Genomic DNA, 16492 nt, shown 5'->3' with positions numbered 1-16492 from the left:
CAAATAAGCTAGTTTTAAACGTTGCATCTGCTATATTTCTATCTGTGAAAGACCCCTGTGTAATCGACTTAACTGGGAGTTCACATACTTTTTTAATGTTCATTTAAGTGTAATAAAAATTATTTGGGGAATTGATTTCAATCAGAAAAAATTTTTTTAAATTTCAGCATTTTGTGTATAGGTCCCAGGTTCGAATCCAAGTCAGGCATGGCATCTTATAGGTTTTTTTGTCTTCAGTCATTTGAATGGTTTGATGCAGCTTTCCAAGATTCTCTATCTAATGCCAGTTGTTTCATTTCGGTATACCCCTTAAATCCTACATTCCTAACAGTTTGTTTTACTTATTCCAAATGTTGCCTACCTGCACAATTTTTTCCATCTACATGTCCCTCCAATATTAAAGCGACTATTTCAGGATGCCTTAGTATGTGGCCTGTAAATGTGTCTCTTATTTTAACTATGTTTTTCCAAATGCTTCTTTCTTCATCAGTTTGCCCCAACACCTTCTTTTTTCACTTTATCACCCATCTGATTTTTAACATTCTCCTGTAGCACTACATTTCAAAAGCTTTTAATCTTTTTTCTGGTGCTCTGATCGTCTAAGTTTCACTTCCATATAAAGCTATACTCCAAACATATACTATCAAAACTGTTTTCCTGACATTTAAATTAATTATTGATGTAAGCAAATTATATTTTTGACTGAAAGCTTGTTTTGCCTATGCTATTCGACATTTTATATTGCTCCTGTTTTGTCCAGCTTTAGTAATTTTATTTCCCACATTTTCCAACAGAATTCTTCTACTCCATAATATTTTCACTTCCTATTTTTACATTCAGTAGTCCATCTACATTATTTATAGTACATTTCATTACTTTCGTTTTGCCCTTGTATATTTTCATGCAGTAGTTCTTGCATAGGACTTCATCCATGCTATTCACTGTTTCTTCTAAATATTTTTTTACTCTCGGCAAGAATTACTGTATTATCAGGAAATCGTAACATCCTTATCTTTTCATCTTGCACTGTTACTCTGGTTCTAAATTGTTCTTTAACATCGTTAACTTCTAGTTCTATGTAAAGATTAAAAAGTAACAGGGATAGGGAACATCCTTGTCAGACTCCCTTTTTTATTACAGCTTCTTTCTTATGTTCTTCGATTAGTATTGTTGTAGTTTGGTTCCTGTAAATATTAGCAATTGTACTTCTGTCTCTATACTTGAACCCTACATTTTTTAAAATGCTGAACATTTTATTCCAGTCTACATTATCAAATATCTTTTCTAAGCCGGTAAATGCCAAGTATGTTGGGTTTTTTCTTTAATCTTCCTCCTACTATTAATCAGAGTGCTAAAATTGCTTCCCGTGTCCCTATACTTTTCCTGAAACCAAATTTGTCTTCTAACACTTCCTCCACTCTCTTCTCAAATCTTCTGTACAGAATTCTAGTTAAGATTTTTGATGAATGAGTAGTTAAGCTAATTGTTCTATATTCTTCACATTTATCTGCTCCTGCTTTCTTTCATATCAGTACAATAATTCTCTTTTTGAAGTACAACAGAACTTCCCCTTTTTTGTAAATATTACACACCAGTTTGTATAATCTATCTATCGCTTCCTCAACTGCACTGCACAGTAATTCTGCAAATATCCTGTCTATCCCAGGAGTCTTTCTGCCATTCTGATCTTTTAATGCTCTCTTTAATAAAGATCTCAGTATTGTATTTCTTTTTTCATTCGCTTTGACTTCCTCTATATGTAACAACAGTTTCTAATTCATTTCCTCCGTTTAACTAATATATTCCAACCAACCTATTGACTTTTCCTTTCATACTATAAATTGGTGTACCATCTTTGTTTAGATTTTAATTTATGTACCCCAAAATTTTCCTTATCTTTCCTATATGCTCTATTTTACCAGTGTTCATTTCTCCTTCCACTTCTGAAAACGTTTTTTAATCCACTCTTCTTTCACTAGTTTGCACTTCCTGTTTATAGTACTTCTTAATTATTGATAGTTCCCTTTACTTTCTTCATCACTAGCATTCTTATATTTTCTACGTTCATCCATCAGATGCAATATAGCCACTGAAATCCAAGGTTTTTTACCAGTTCTCTTTGTTCCACCTAAGCTCGCTTCTGCTGATTTAAGAATTTCCTTTTTAACATTCTCCCATTCTTCTTCTACATTTTCTACTTCATCTTTTTTACTCAGACCTCTTGTGATGTCCTCCTCAAAAATCTTCTTTACCTCCTCTTCCTCAAGCTTCTCTAAATTCCACTGATTCATCTGACACCTTTAGGATTTCAAACCCCAATCTACATTTCATTATCACTAAATTATGGTTGCTGTCAGTGTCTGCTCCAGGGTAAGCTTTGCAATCAACGAGCTGATTTCTAAATCTTTGCTTAACCATGATGTAATCTATCTGATACCTTGCAGTATCACCTGGCTTTTTCCATGAGTATATTCTTCTGTTATGATTTTTAAACTGGGAGTTGGCAATTACTAAATTATACTTTGTGCAAAACTTTATAAGTCAGTCCTCTCTTCCATTACTTTTGCCCAGCTCGTATTCATTCACTATATTTCTTTCCTTGCCTTTTCCAATGCTTGCATTCCAATCTCCAACTATTATTAACTATTATTTTCATCCCCTTTTATGTGTTTAATTGCTTCATCAGTTTCTTTGTATACACAATCTACCTCATCATCATCATGGGCGCTTGTAGTCATATAGATGTTAACAATCGTTGTTGGTTTAGATTTTGATTTTATCTTTATTGCAGTGATTCTATTGCTATGCATTTTGAAATACTCTTCTCTCTTCCCTATCTTTTTGTTTAGTATGAAACCTACTCTTGCCGGCCCATTATTTGAAGCTGTGTTAATTATTCTAAAATCACCTGACCAAAAGTTGTTTTCCTCTTCCCACCAAACCTAGCTAATTCCTACTATATCTACATTTATCCTATCCATTTCCTTCTTTAAATTTTCTAACCTACCAACCTTTTTTAGACTTTTAACATTCCATACTGCGACTCGTAGAATGTTATTTTTTAATTTTCTGGTGACCCCTGCCTTAGTAGTCCCCACCTGGAGATCTGAATGGGGGACTAGTTTACCTCCAGAATATTTTACAAAGGAAGGCGCCTCCACCTTTGTTATATGAAAATGCAGAGAGCTAAATTTTCTTAGAAAAAAAAGCACCTGTAGTTTTCCATTGCTTTCAGCTGCGCAGTATTCAGAAGATTGAGGGATGTTGATATGGCCGTCTAAGCTGTCCTGGCCTACTCCCTTAACAACTACTGAAAGAGCTGCTACCCTCTTTCAGGAATAATTCCTTAGTCTGACTTTCAACAGATAGCTCTCCGATATGGTTGCACCTGGTCCAGCTACTCTGTATCATTGAGCAGTCAAGCCCCCTCACCATCGGCAAGGTCTCATGATTCATAGAGGGAGCATATTTTCGTATGCTACCAATTTCCACTGAGCTAATGACCATACTGTTGATGCCTGCTCTTTCATAAAAAAAATTTTAAATGCAAATTAATTGTACAAATTATGACAAATTCTAGTTTTAAGATTTAGTTTTAAAGGATTTTAAATTTAAATTTTTATTCTTGCTGTCATTATTTTTGTATACAAATTGTTATGTTAATAATAAGATTTAGGAACTTTAATTGCAAATCAAATTAATTCTAAGTATAACTCAAGAAGGAAGAAAACTTTTGAGATCCCATTGCATAGGATAAAATTTTTTAGGAAAGTTTACATTGTATGGAATGAAAGCTTTCACTTAAAAATTATATTATAAGCCTTCTATACAGTAATGATATAAAATTGCTGAATGCAATTTTAAATTTATAAAATGTTTTATTTGATGAAAGAATTTATAAATGACTTGCCCAGTTATTTCTTTTACTTTTTAGAGGTATAATTTTAATTATTTTTTTTAATAACTTGTGTATTCATTTAATGTTTTAGATGTTCTCAATTTGAAATATTTTTTTGTAAAAACTTAGTTGTTTAATATTGTGTGAAACACAGTTCTATTGAGAAAAAAATTAACTGCAACTAAATTGTGTATTTGTAAATGTTAATGAATGCATAAATGAACCAAATAAAATTACATGTGACATATGAGTCTGGACATAATCAAATACAAATTGTGTGGAGATAAGTAATGGATGCATTCCAAGTAAAAAATAATTGTTTATGCATAATTTGATAATTTTATTGAAATATATCTCATTATGTGGTATATTTAAATACATAATTTTAATATAAAGAACATATTTGTTTGTATTTGATAGTAATTTTTTTTTATCTTTTCTTTAGTTTCAGATGTTTCGGATCGTGATAGTCTGATAAATAGTCATGGCAGTGATCGATCATCAGTTATTGTATCAGATGACCGTGATTTATATCATTCAACATTTCCTTGGCTTACAACATTCAGCAATAAATGTGCTAATCTCATGGAAAAAAAGTTTGATCTTCCTATACTCCATGACTTAATGACAGAATTTGTTTTGTGAGTTATATGAAAAAAATTATTTATTACAGTTTGTTTTTGTGTAGATTTTTTTTTTGTAGAATAGGTGGTCTTTTGCTGGTGACTGGGTGGACTATCAATGATTGTACTTTAACAATTTTGGAAGGCTTAGAAATGACCAAACAGACAGTATATAGAAAATACATGTTTTTGCTAAAATTGTGCCTGTATTTCTATGTTTTACTAAATTTCTTTATGTTCAAAAGATGTAAAAACAGATGTTAGTTTAACGAAAAAGAAGAAGGTAATGAAAATTTTAAAAATACCAGTGTCCTGTTTGATGGCACATGAAGAAGGGATGCCATTTAATGGGGCGCCATTAAACAGTTTTAATGGCGAAACTGGTTTTGAACAGTTTTTGCCATTATGGTTAAAAATGTTTTGCCATTTACCTCATAGAGTTCCTCAAACCTTAATTTTTTTGTTAAAAAAAGATATCTATGTTTAAACATAATTTTTTTTTTTAAAAAAAAGGTATATTGGAGTGCTTGTTGAATGCAAACAAATTTTATAAATTATTTAAACAAATCTTTTCAGAGGTATTTAGATTAAATGTGTTTTCCGCCTCAGTAATAATGATTGTATTTATGAAAACTATATTCAATATTGTTGCAATGTACAAGTTGCAGTGATGCAACTTGCATATTTTGATTGGAATCAAAACATCATCAAAGTTTTGTAAGCTTACGAAATTTACTCTGCAAATCTATTCTCTACCTCCCTATTTAATTTTTCTTTTGGTTTTTGAGAAAATTAAATAATAGTTTAAAAATTTACCTGTACATCAGCATTTTTTTGGCTTGTTTTTGGATAGAATAGCTCATATTGTTTGCCAATAAACAATAAAAACATAACATTTAAAGATACATTGGCTAAGATTTATTAGCGTTTATCAAGAATTAACACAAAACTGTGTATGTGTATATGCATATGCATATATATATATATATATATATATATATATATATATATATTTATTTATTATTTTACTGAAATTAATCTTTTTATAATTTATATTATTCCTCTGTACTACTAAATTATATTTAAATTTTATTAAACCACGTAGTACAGAATATTGATATCATACTTTACCTTAAATTTTTCATGAAAGTACTTTCATGGGATCCTGGATCCTCAGTCATGATTGAAATAATTCTGTTATTGTATAATAAAAATTTAAAAATAAAATTTCTAAAATATTGAAAATATCGTATTAATTTACATGAGTGCTGCTATCTGTTACAGTTTTTATAAGACCCTCTCCCTCAAACAGTGTCTGATGATTTACCAAATTGAAATTTTGTTTGTGTTTATTATATGCAATATTTTTCTAATGTATTTAATTTTATGTTATCATTAATTTCTAATATTTTTAAATTTATGTTCAATATCAGAAATAGAATGTTTATTCGTTATTAGACGGTCTACCATATTAGATAAACCTAATTTGCTCTTTTTGTAATTTCTATAATGTTCAAGAAATCTAGTTTTAAAGGATCTATTTGTTTTTCCTTTATAAATACAATCACAATCATTTCATTTGATTAATTCCACAATTGGTTATTTTATTATTATTGTTAGTTTATCTTTTTATTTTGTGGTTATTAGGTTTGTATGCTGGTTTAAATATTTCTTTATTGTAAGTTTACTAGTGTATAAATGCTTATGTATATTTTTCCACTTTTTTTGTCTTATTATATATTGGTTGTAAGGTAGTTATTTTTTATTGTGTTTTGATAGTTCTTTTTTATAAATATTATTAATCAAAGTATCCATATCCATTTTCAACCACTATATGTTTTATGATGTTTATTTCATTATATTTAAGTTTTCTTTTTTATTAAGTATATATTTGAATACTCTGTTAATAATATTTGAATAAGTGTTCATTTTATGAGACCAAGGGTGATTTGATTTTATATGAATTATTATGTTATTTATGTTTAGGTTTTCTACAAACCTATATACCAATATGGTTGTCCTTTTTTATTTTGATATTAATATCTTAATAATTTAACATTCTGTTATGTATTTCAAATGTGAATTTAAATTTTCATTATAAGAATTTAATTTGTTTAATATTATTATTACATGTTCATTGTTTATTACTAAGTAATAAACAATAAACATTTTCTATAATGAGAATATCATCAACGCACTGTGTCCATATTAAAACTTTGTGTACGAGTGATGCCATGTACCAAATTACTGTCAAAATCCTGTAAATATATTTTTGACATAACTGATGATAATGGAAATCCATAGGTTTTATTTTTTTGTTATAAAATTTTTGTATTATATTCTTTATTAGGTGGTTCATTTAATAGAATTTAAACATACACACACATGACTCACCACCATGAAAACATCAGCGTCACATCATGGATCTTACATATGCATGAATTTATACTGGCTAATGTTAAGCATGAATATCTTAAGTATCCAGTGTAGAGTAACTTGAACACTAATACACACTGATCACTGCTGATTGCATCTTCAATGATATGCATTAGTTTAATGCATTGGACCTTCTATTATACTGCTAAATTATGGGGTCTCATACATCAGTCACCATCTCTTATACAAGCTGAGTTTCCTAGAGAATTAAGCAAGTGCATAATAACTCTTCTAAAAGTATGAGGTTGGTGAATCAGATGTGGAAGATTTCAGAAGCTTCTCAAAGCCTCTTCTTTACAGGTCCCATAATTTGTTCTTGAATTACACACTCGCTGTCTCATTCTCATGTTAAACTCAAATTATTCTGAAATACTCCAACTTTCAGTAACATTTCAATTACAGTATGTTAAATACATGCTTGGAAATTATTCTTCCTTAATTTGATTATTGAATTATAATGTTTATTTATTTTTAATTGCAGGAGTTTAACAGCAGATGTTAATGAATGTTACAAAAAACCTAATCGTGCAGCAAAATTAAAGAAAGTTGTCAATGAATATCTTCTGTTTTTTCATATGGTTTATTTAGACATAAAACAGGTGAAAATATGTATTTTTTTATTAGTAAAAATTAGATTGATTAAATAATTTACTTAGTGTTATAACACTGTGAGCTTGTATTTTCTGTTATGTTCACTTTTTGAGTTCTCTCTTGATTTGATATATTTTTTGTTAAATTAAATAAAAATTCAATAACCATCTGATGTGATTTATTTCAATTTTTTTTGTAATGTTGAAAATGTTTGTACTTTCTTTGCTTAAAAAATGGATATGCATCTATATTTTAAAATTATTATTGATATTAATATTAGCTTCAGTGTTATTAAAGCATCGTTCATTACATAAGCATTAACTGCATTGTATTCTTGTGAGAGCTGCAATTAAGTAATAAGATACATTTTCTTTAGTGAGAACATTAAAGAAAAAGAATTTGTTCACTAATTCAAAAAGGTGTACATTACCTGTACTAGAGAGTATAAGGGAAAAGAGGAACCTGGCAGAGAGGAATAAAATCTGTGAAATACCGTTTAAGATTAACATGCTTTATTGTCTAGTTATTGTAAAACTACTGAAGTGTTCTTATATAAAAATGATTCCAGTATTTGGACATCATTATTTACATTTGTAAAAAAAATCTCAAGTTTCATTGAGAAAAAAAAACAGTGAGATTTTATTCATTTTGACTCTACTTACTACTGAATTACCCAAAACAAAGTGGTGAAATTTTATATGTGGCAACATGCTTATTTTATTACCTTATACACAATAATCAAGAATGTAATGAGGAAAAATCTATTAGTATTTTTTTTATAGCAGTAATCCCAGTCTTCAGTTATGTTTTCTTTTTGATAAAGCATAGTTGAACATATGTTATTACGTAAATTGTTAGAACAATAGGTATTTTACTTCTCAGTCAGACTGTATGTTCAGAGAAGATAGAAGATTGGTATGAGATTTAAAAAAAGAGAATAGTGAATCAATTTTTTAAAGGAAATTATAATAGCTGGTAGTTATCAGTAGATCATAATTCAGTTCATATCACTGCTGGAAGATGATAAATGTTATTGCCAACATGATTTTTATGTGTTAGAAAGAACAAGTTCTGAAACGTACAAAGAGGATTTTTAAGGATTAGAAGTTAGCAAGGCTGTCAATCAGTTAACCAGTGTCATACCTATTATAATATTTTGTTTATAGTCTGTTTGTATATATTAGAATTAATATAATAACATTACAAATTTATTGATCTCTAATTGACTGTTACCATTACTGTTTCAGAAGTAATTTTTAAAGAAATCTTTTTTTGCAAAAATATATTTTAATACAAAATTTACTTTTCATTTTGTTTTTCAGAATAATTATGCAAGACACATCTGCATCTGTACTATATCTATATCGCATAATTAAATCAAACTATTGAAAATTATGATAAATGTTACTATATAGCTTGTATCAATGTTTACAAAGAAGATCGTAATGTTGATACGAGATAGAAAGTATAAAATATGCATACAGAGTGCTCACATATTGTTACTGGCACTTTCTCAACTCATTCTACTAATGAAAATAATAAAAAAATTATGTAAACATAGGTCCAGAAAAGCTCCATTAGCGAATTACAGCTAGCAAAATATTTCGCTCTGAAAGTCAGAACCTAAATTAAGGATAAACTTGATGGTTTCTCATGGTTTTTGACTTGACAAATTGAATAAAATAGATTCCAGAATCATATCTCCAGTAGTTTTTATAATATCTGATGTAAAACAGAAAATTTTGTTGTCTAAAAAACAAGTTTTTTTATTTTGTAATACGAAAACTTTGTTAAATAACTAATAAATCAATAATTTTTTTTATCAAAACTTTTAGAAAATTTAATTCTGAGAAAATTGATGTAAAATAGCCAAATAAAAAACAAAAATCCAAGTTCAAGAAATCTGAACTTAACACATGAAAACTTTTGAATGTTCAACTACAGAAAAATAAGTTAACATAAACTGATGCAATGTTAAAAAAAAATAGAAATATAATTGATACATTTGGCTGCATGCTTTCGAATTTCTAGCATTGCTGTCTGAAATTCTGCATGATTTTCTTTAATTTGTGCACAAGCACCTGTAATCCGAGAAACCAACTCTTCACGTGTATGAACTTTTTTCTTGTACACAATACTTTTCATCCAACCCAACACGCAAAAATCTAATGGTATTAGATTGGGTGATCTTGGTGGCCAGGAGTGTGTACCTGTGCAATCGGCTGTTCATATTCGACCAGTTACAATATTGTAAGTGAACAGGAGGATCTCTTGATTCAAGATTTTGTACTTGTTGATTATGGTAAGGATACAGTTTGTTAAGAAGTGGCTCTTCATACCATAGACTGGAAACTCCGAACCATCGGGAAAGGTGTCTGATCTGATGTACTAACATCTGGATTGCGTTGTGTAGCCTTGATAATGGTTTCATCAATATCGGCATCATGATGGGAAGAATGGTTGAGGTGAGTACTAATGCTGGGAAGTGTACTTTTTATCATAGCGTATGGAATGTTCTACTAATTGTTTTAGGATTTGGAACTCTGCTGTTAGGAAAATGCCTATCATATTCTGCAGCAGCCACAGTTGCATTTCCATCAAATACCCCCAAGATAAATACTATGTTGGTGTATTCTTCAGTCATAAGCCATTCTTCATCTTGACACCAGTCTTCTTCATATGACACCAATTAAAACAAACATTTACACATTTTATTAAACTACACTGTACTGGCAACAATTCACAGCAGTAACGCAGAACATGCAACACACTTGTGACACAATATAAAATGTATTGTTGGCCAGCTGATTTCTGTTACCACTTATGAAATCATAATTTCTCAAATTTTCGATTTGACGGTGAATTTGAAAAAGATACATAACCTTTATTGTCTGATAAATGCTAGTATTAACAGTAGTATTTTATTTTTAATTCAACCCTGTTTTTTTGTATCATTGCACTTTGTAAGAAAGCATCATACCGTTTTCATACAGTAAGTGTTGGTAATAAAAGCAAATTTCTTGAACTTGTATTATTGTTTTTTATCAGGCTATTTTTCATCAGTTTTCTCAGATTTAAATTCTTTACAAGGTTTGATATAGATTTTATGCATTTAACAAAGTTTTCATATTACAAACATAAAAAACTTGTGTTTTTTAGACAATAATTATTTCTGTTATACATCTGATATTGTAAAAACTACTGGAGATATTGTTCTAGAACCTGTTTTATTCAATTTTTCAGGTCTAAAGCCATAAGAAACCACCAAGTTTACTCCTTAATTTAGGTTCCTAGAATTTCAGTATGATTGTATTTCACGCTTCACGCTAATGGGGTGTTTCTGGTTATGTTTATATGAACTTTTTTTTTTATTATTTTCACTAGTAGAATGAACTCTAAAAGTGCCAGTAACACTATGTGAATCACTTTTACTTTGTATGCTTATCTTTAATGAATTAATAAATAAGAATTTAGTTTAATGTAAATTGTATATTACATTATACATGTTGTGTATTATCATATACAAGAGAAATCAAATTTCAATTAAGGTCTTAAAACATTTCTATTTAATTATTGTGAGTAAAACTTTTATTATGATTTGCTCTCCAGTTACAGTATTGTTGCTACATCAATATGTGATTACAAACAAATAATAATTAAAGATTAACTTAACTTTTTATTTGAAATTCACATTTGAATAAATTTTAGTTCTATCTTAATCTATTATGTCTAACTAATAATCTTCCAATTTAATATTCCTAGATATAGTACATTTTGCCAGTGGTGTCTATGCTTTCATGTAATAGCTGACAGTTTCATTGGTATGAATCACGCCTGTTTTCAAGAAATAACCATTCATTTCAGTTATCTAAAGATGGAAGGAATCTTAATCATGTTCAATTTTAAGAAATTAGTCAGCATCACTCATACCTTAACCTTGCACGTCTTTGTAGAGTAGAAAATTTATTTTTGTAATATTTGAATTTAAATAGAATATTATGCATCAGTCTCATCAGCTATTTTATGTTGTTCTATTTATTTATGTGTTAATTTTTTTCTTTTATCAGCCTTTGGAACATCTGCCATACCTCAATAGGATGTCAGACTTATTGGCAATGTATGTTGATCTAGAAATTAAAGCTAGCAGGTAAGCTATTTTTTTTAATGCTTTTGTATTTTCATTAAATTTTCTAACATTTTTATTTGTAGTTTCTGCTTTCCATTTACTCAGAAATAAATTTATTTATCAGACTGTTGTACTCGTAGAATTTTGTAAAGATCTATAAGTTTTCACAATTAAAAGCTGTAATAGATTATATTAAATTATTAATTTCACTAGTTTTCTGTAAAATTATTCTACTATGCTTGAAGAAATGGAAGATTATAAAGAATGATTATTATTGACTATGTATAGGAATTGTGTTTTTTAGATTTATTGCTATCATTAAAAAATTTGAATGTGTTTTTGAGAAGTAGAATATTTATTTTAAAAATAATTTACTTAAGAATTGTTCATAGTATTGTATAACATCAAACTTGATTTATAATTTATTAACATATCTTATTATTATTATTATTATTATTATTATTCTGTGTAATAAGATACTGCATGAAATACCAGTTGAAATTATTTTGATTAATTTAAAATGTATTTCATATATCAAATTATAATAATTATTTCATTTTTAGTTAATTTAGTTCTTAAAATTAAAATTTCTACAGTAAGATGTATTTCAAATTAGTTACTGGGTTGATTATAATTCTGTTAGATTGATAACCTATTTCTGTTCCGTCAGTCATATCGTATTTGTACGACTTCACTTGTGTTCATATGGGAATCACTATTTACACAGCTAAAGCCACTAACCATCCTTGTGTAGTTGATTGAAACTAAATCATATTTTGTAATTTTCTATTTATATAAAATTTTTGTCTTATTTACAAGGACAAATCAAATATAAACGGGATTTTATTTTTCTACATAGTTTCCTACTTTAGAAATACATTTTTTCCAGCGAGAAGGTAGGTTTTTATCGCAGCATTGTAGAATGAAGCTGGTTGCATAAAGAGCCAGTTGTGCATGAATCCCTCCACGCCTTTGTCATCTTCAATTCGTTGTCCTCCTAGAGCTTCTTTAAGCGGCCCAAGGCCCAAACAAATGAAAATCGCAGGATGATAGGTACAGGTTGTAGAGAGGATGATCAAGATGAGTCCAGTGCATTTTTTCTAGTTTTGAGACCGTTAGAGCTACAGTTTGGGGCCTGGTGTTGTCATGGAGGAGGATGCCCTTTCAAATTGGTTGGTTTTGTCTTTTGCGGCGATATGCAGCCTTCACCTTGTTCAACAGCTCGCAATAGTAAGCAGCATTGATTGTGCGTCGGTCGTGCAAAAAATCAGTGAGCAAAATGCCTCACTGGTCGAAAAAAATGGTTAAAAGAACCTTGCCAGCTGAGTTGAGTCTTGGCTTTCACTGGGACTGCCTCCCCATGCCACTCCATACTGGGTTGTTTCAGCTGGGGAATGTAGTGGTGGACCCATGTTTCATTGAAGGTGACGATCCATCTCAAAAATGCATCACCTTTCGCAAACCTTGCTGTAAACCTCTAACAGACCTCCAAATGTCTCAAATTCTGATCTGTGGTCAAAAGGTGAGGGAGGGGCCCATCTGGCACACACTTTATGGAACTGCAGGTTATTTGTGATGATCACTTGACAGCTCCCATAACTTATTCTGATTGGTTCTGCAATTTTGGATATTCTCATCCGTTGATTGTTTTCATTAATGTCTCAAACCGCATGAGTGTTTTTATCTGTAATACTGGTCCAAGGACAGCGATTGTGTTTGATTTTCCACTCGTTCTCGTTCTTCCTTGAACTCTTTTTGCTGGCAAATACATGAGTCCATACATGAATGTGCAGCCCGAACTGCACAATCATCCTCCAGAAAATTTCCGTCACTTGAATTCTTTAACGAGCAAAAGATTTTATAATTATGCATTGCGCAGTCAAGGGGTGCACCTGTTGCTCTGACATTGTGAGCGTTACTGATGAATTGGTTAGGAGTGTGGAATGGCCGGCTCTACCCTCTTCTAATGACCCCCACCCAAATTTACTAGAAGCGTAGGCTTAGTAAAGAAAGCAAATTGTTGAGAGAATTTTCAGGCAAATGCAGCAGTTCCCATTGTTGGTAAACCTGGTTCGAGTAAAATTAGAAAAAGTTCCAAAATGTTTCTTGCTTGCGCCATTTTACACAATTTTGGAAAACTGATGAACGATGTATACGAAGTAGAATAAAGGAATTCATACTGTTGATGAAGAAATTTTGGAAAATGATGAAATAGAGGAAGCGTTCGATAGACAGGTAAAAAGAAGAGAACTGAAGTAATAGGTATACTTGGAGTTGATTAATAATTGAAATAAAAATCCTAATTTTTAATCCTTTTGTCCTGTGAATTTAATTTATTCTTTTCGTTTGATTAAAATAAATTAATGTTACAAGAACACAGTAATGTAGGATGTAAGAGTGTAGTTGTGTCTAAAAAAATTATAAATAAATAATGTTAAAAAAAATTATTGGTAATAAAAAATAATTAAATAAATAATTATTACATACATATAGACTCAGCTATGTAAGTAGGCTAAAATGTTGTACATATACACATATGTAAATATCTGTGTACCTATATATTCATACATACATATGTAAGTATACATATATGCATCGGCGTATGAAGACCACTAAACATGCATTGTTTTTTTTGTTTTATTTATTAACTTATTTATTGTATTTTTTAAAAATTAGGATAGGATGGGATAAAAGAAAACGAACTTAGTTACAAAACACGTTTGGGAAATTGTCACAAATTGAAATAAGATATGTTGAATTGGTGATTAATTTGTTCATTGGAAGAGGCAAACGAAGTGGTTTCAGTTTCCTTGCCATGTTCCGCTTCTTTTTACAATTTTTTGAACTCCAGTAATTCTCTCCACAATCTTGTTTCTTTTCTTTTCATTTTAACTTCTCGTTTCATTTGAGTTCTGATGAGTTTAAATTGTTCATTGTTTTGATTTTGATTCTCCGTAATTTGCTGTTTGACAAGGAAGCTGTTACATCAGTGTCACCTGTTGTGTGTTTCAGAGTTGGCTTGGCATTATGATTATTCGCATCAGTTATAGAAAGTACCGGTGTTTCTCATTCTTCTGGATAATGTTTATATTTCCCTGCTTCGACTAGCACTTGCTGCCCTTGGAACTTGTTTTAAATTGGGATTTACATATTCTTCTAGGAGGTTTAACAAATCCTTCACCCAATTTAATAATTTTTTTCGCCTTGTTGCCTGTTTTCTGCTTGTCTACTTTCATTTTAATTTCATGCTTCATATTGTTAAGCATTTTCTTTATTTTTGTCAGCAACATTTTCTTTCCCGTGCTGTGTTCAAATTCTTTCAAAATGTTTGCCCATGCTTTTTCTTTAGCGTATCTAAATTTAAAGGCCAAAGACTTATTTAAAATAACTTTATTTTTTCTTAATATTTTTACTAATTTTGTCCTATCAACCACATTATTGGTATCATTTGAAACTGGTGAAAATTGTTTTTCTTTTTCTTTGATGATATGTTTAACAATTCAGTTGAAAAGTAGAGTTGACTAGCAAGGAATACGTGATATAGTGAGATGATTAACTTTAACAGAATGACATCATCATGGATAGACGTGAATTATCAGGCTCTTTCCATTTTTGTACGAACAAGTTTAAACATGTAGGCTTGTTTGATATCTGGGCATCATCAGCAATTTCTTAAGAGAAAGAAATGCTTTTACGTAAAGTAAACTACACGCAAACTGAAAGTAATTACTTATAAGAAAAAGAAAATGTTTATTCATTAACTCCTAAGAGAATACTTTTCTGAATAATTAATTACTTTTCTTAACAAGTAATTATTGATCAATATTCAGTATAGTTTATTCACATCACCCTATGTTTAACATATTCTAAAATTTATAATGTTTCAGTTAGATAAATTTCTACAAATGCTGAATATGCACTTTAACAATTTAAGTCCAATCACTGTCAGTTACTTTTTAAAAATCACAATTTCAAAATTGAACAAAATAATTTAAGATCATTATTTTTTCCAAAGTGTAATTTTTATTTTATCATTGACACTAGTTCAATCTGCACCTCTAGTAGACTCGTGTAATGCATGTGCATTTTTCTTTTGTAAGTTATGTAAAATATTTTTATTTTTTCACTTGGTTACTTTCAAAGAGATAATGTCTTAAATCAAATGTTGGAAGTAAATAAAATTTCAGTACAATAAGCTAAATACTTTATTTCATACCTTTAAAGTAACAAAACTTGGAAATTTCATTTTCTACTTAAGCTGCTTATACAATTGGATTTTTAACATCAGTTACCAATATAATGGGGACACATGTGGATAGCTGTCTCATCGCAGGATGTCTTGTCCCAATCATCTATCCCTGATGTGATCATCTTCATGTACATAATGTCCAGGCTAGATATCCAGAAGGAACAACTTGCATTAAGAGAACCGTTAAATAATATAAATTATATATTTTTTTTTTAATAAACAGCGATTCACATGTTTTAATGTTGGTTAGTCAAGTTCAGTGTATGCACCTTTTGTGGCTTGGCTGACATCAAAACTCTGCCAGGTGTTTAAGAGTATCTGTGATGTTACTAGACCAACAGCTTCAACAATTCTCTATTTTAAATCGTCCAAATTTTGAACTTTCCTTTTATACACACAACTTGTAAAAAATACCTGAGCAAAAAAGTCCAAAGAAGTGATATTGATATCTGGAGATCTAAGTGTCCATGCAATTGGATCTGATCCACCATCCTGGGAAAGTGTTCAAGAACATGGTAACATCTTAATGAAAGTGTGGTGGAACACCATCTTGTTGGAAACTGAAGCCT

The 16492-nt window shown here is 29.9% G+C and overlaps 1 protein-coding gene across 2 annotated transcripts in view; it reads left to right on the top strand.

Annotated features, from left to right (window-relative positions):
* The window catches only part of LOC142328997 (uncharacterized), a 100734-nt gene that overhangs the window by 27355 nt on the left and 56887 nt on the right, over positions 1-16492 (top strand). For both annotated transcript variants that reach the window (XM_075373233.1, XM_075373232.1), the window contains exons 2-4: positions 4344-4539; positions 7439-7556; positions 11616-11695. In XM_075373233.1, the coding sequence (XP_075229348.1) occupies positions 4344-4539; positions 7439-7556; positions 11616-11695 (394 nt within the window). The remainder of the gene's footprint in view (positions 1-4343; positions 4540-7438; positions 7557-11615; positions 11696-16492) is intronic.

Source organism: Lycorma delicatula, chromosome 8, assembly GCF_047948215.1.
Source record: "Lycorma delicatula isolate Av1 chromosome 8, ASM4794821v1, whole genome shotgun sequence".
NCBI lineage: Eukaryota > Metazoa > Arthropoda > Insecta > Hemiptera > Fulgoridae > Lycorma > Lycorma delicatula.
This window is presented reverse-complemented; position numbering and strand designations above follow the sequence as displayed.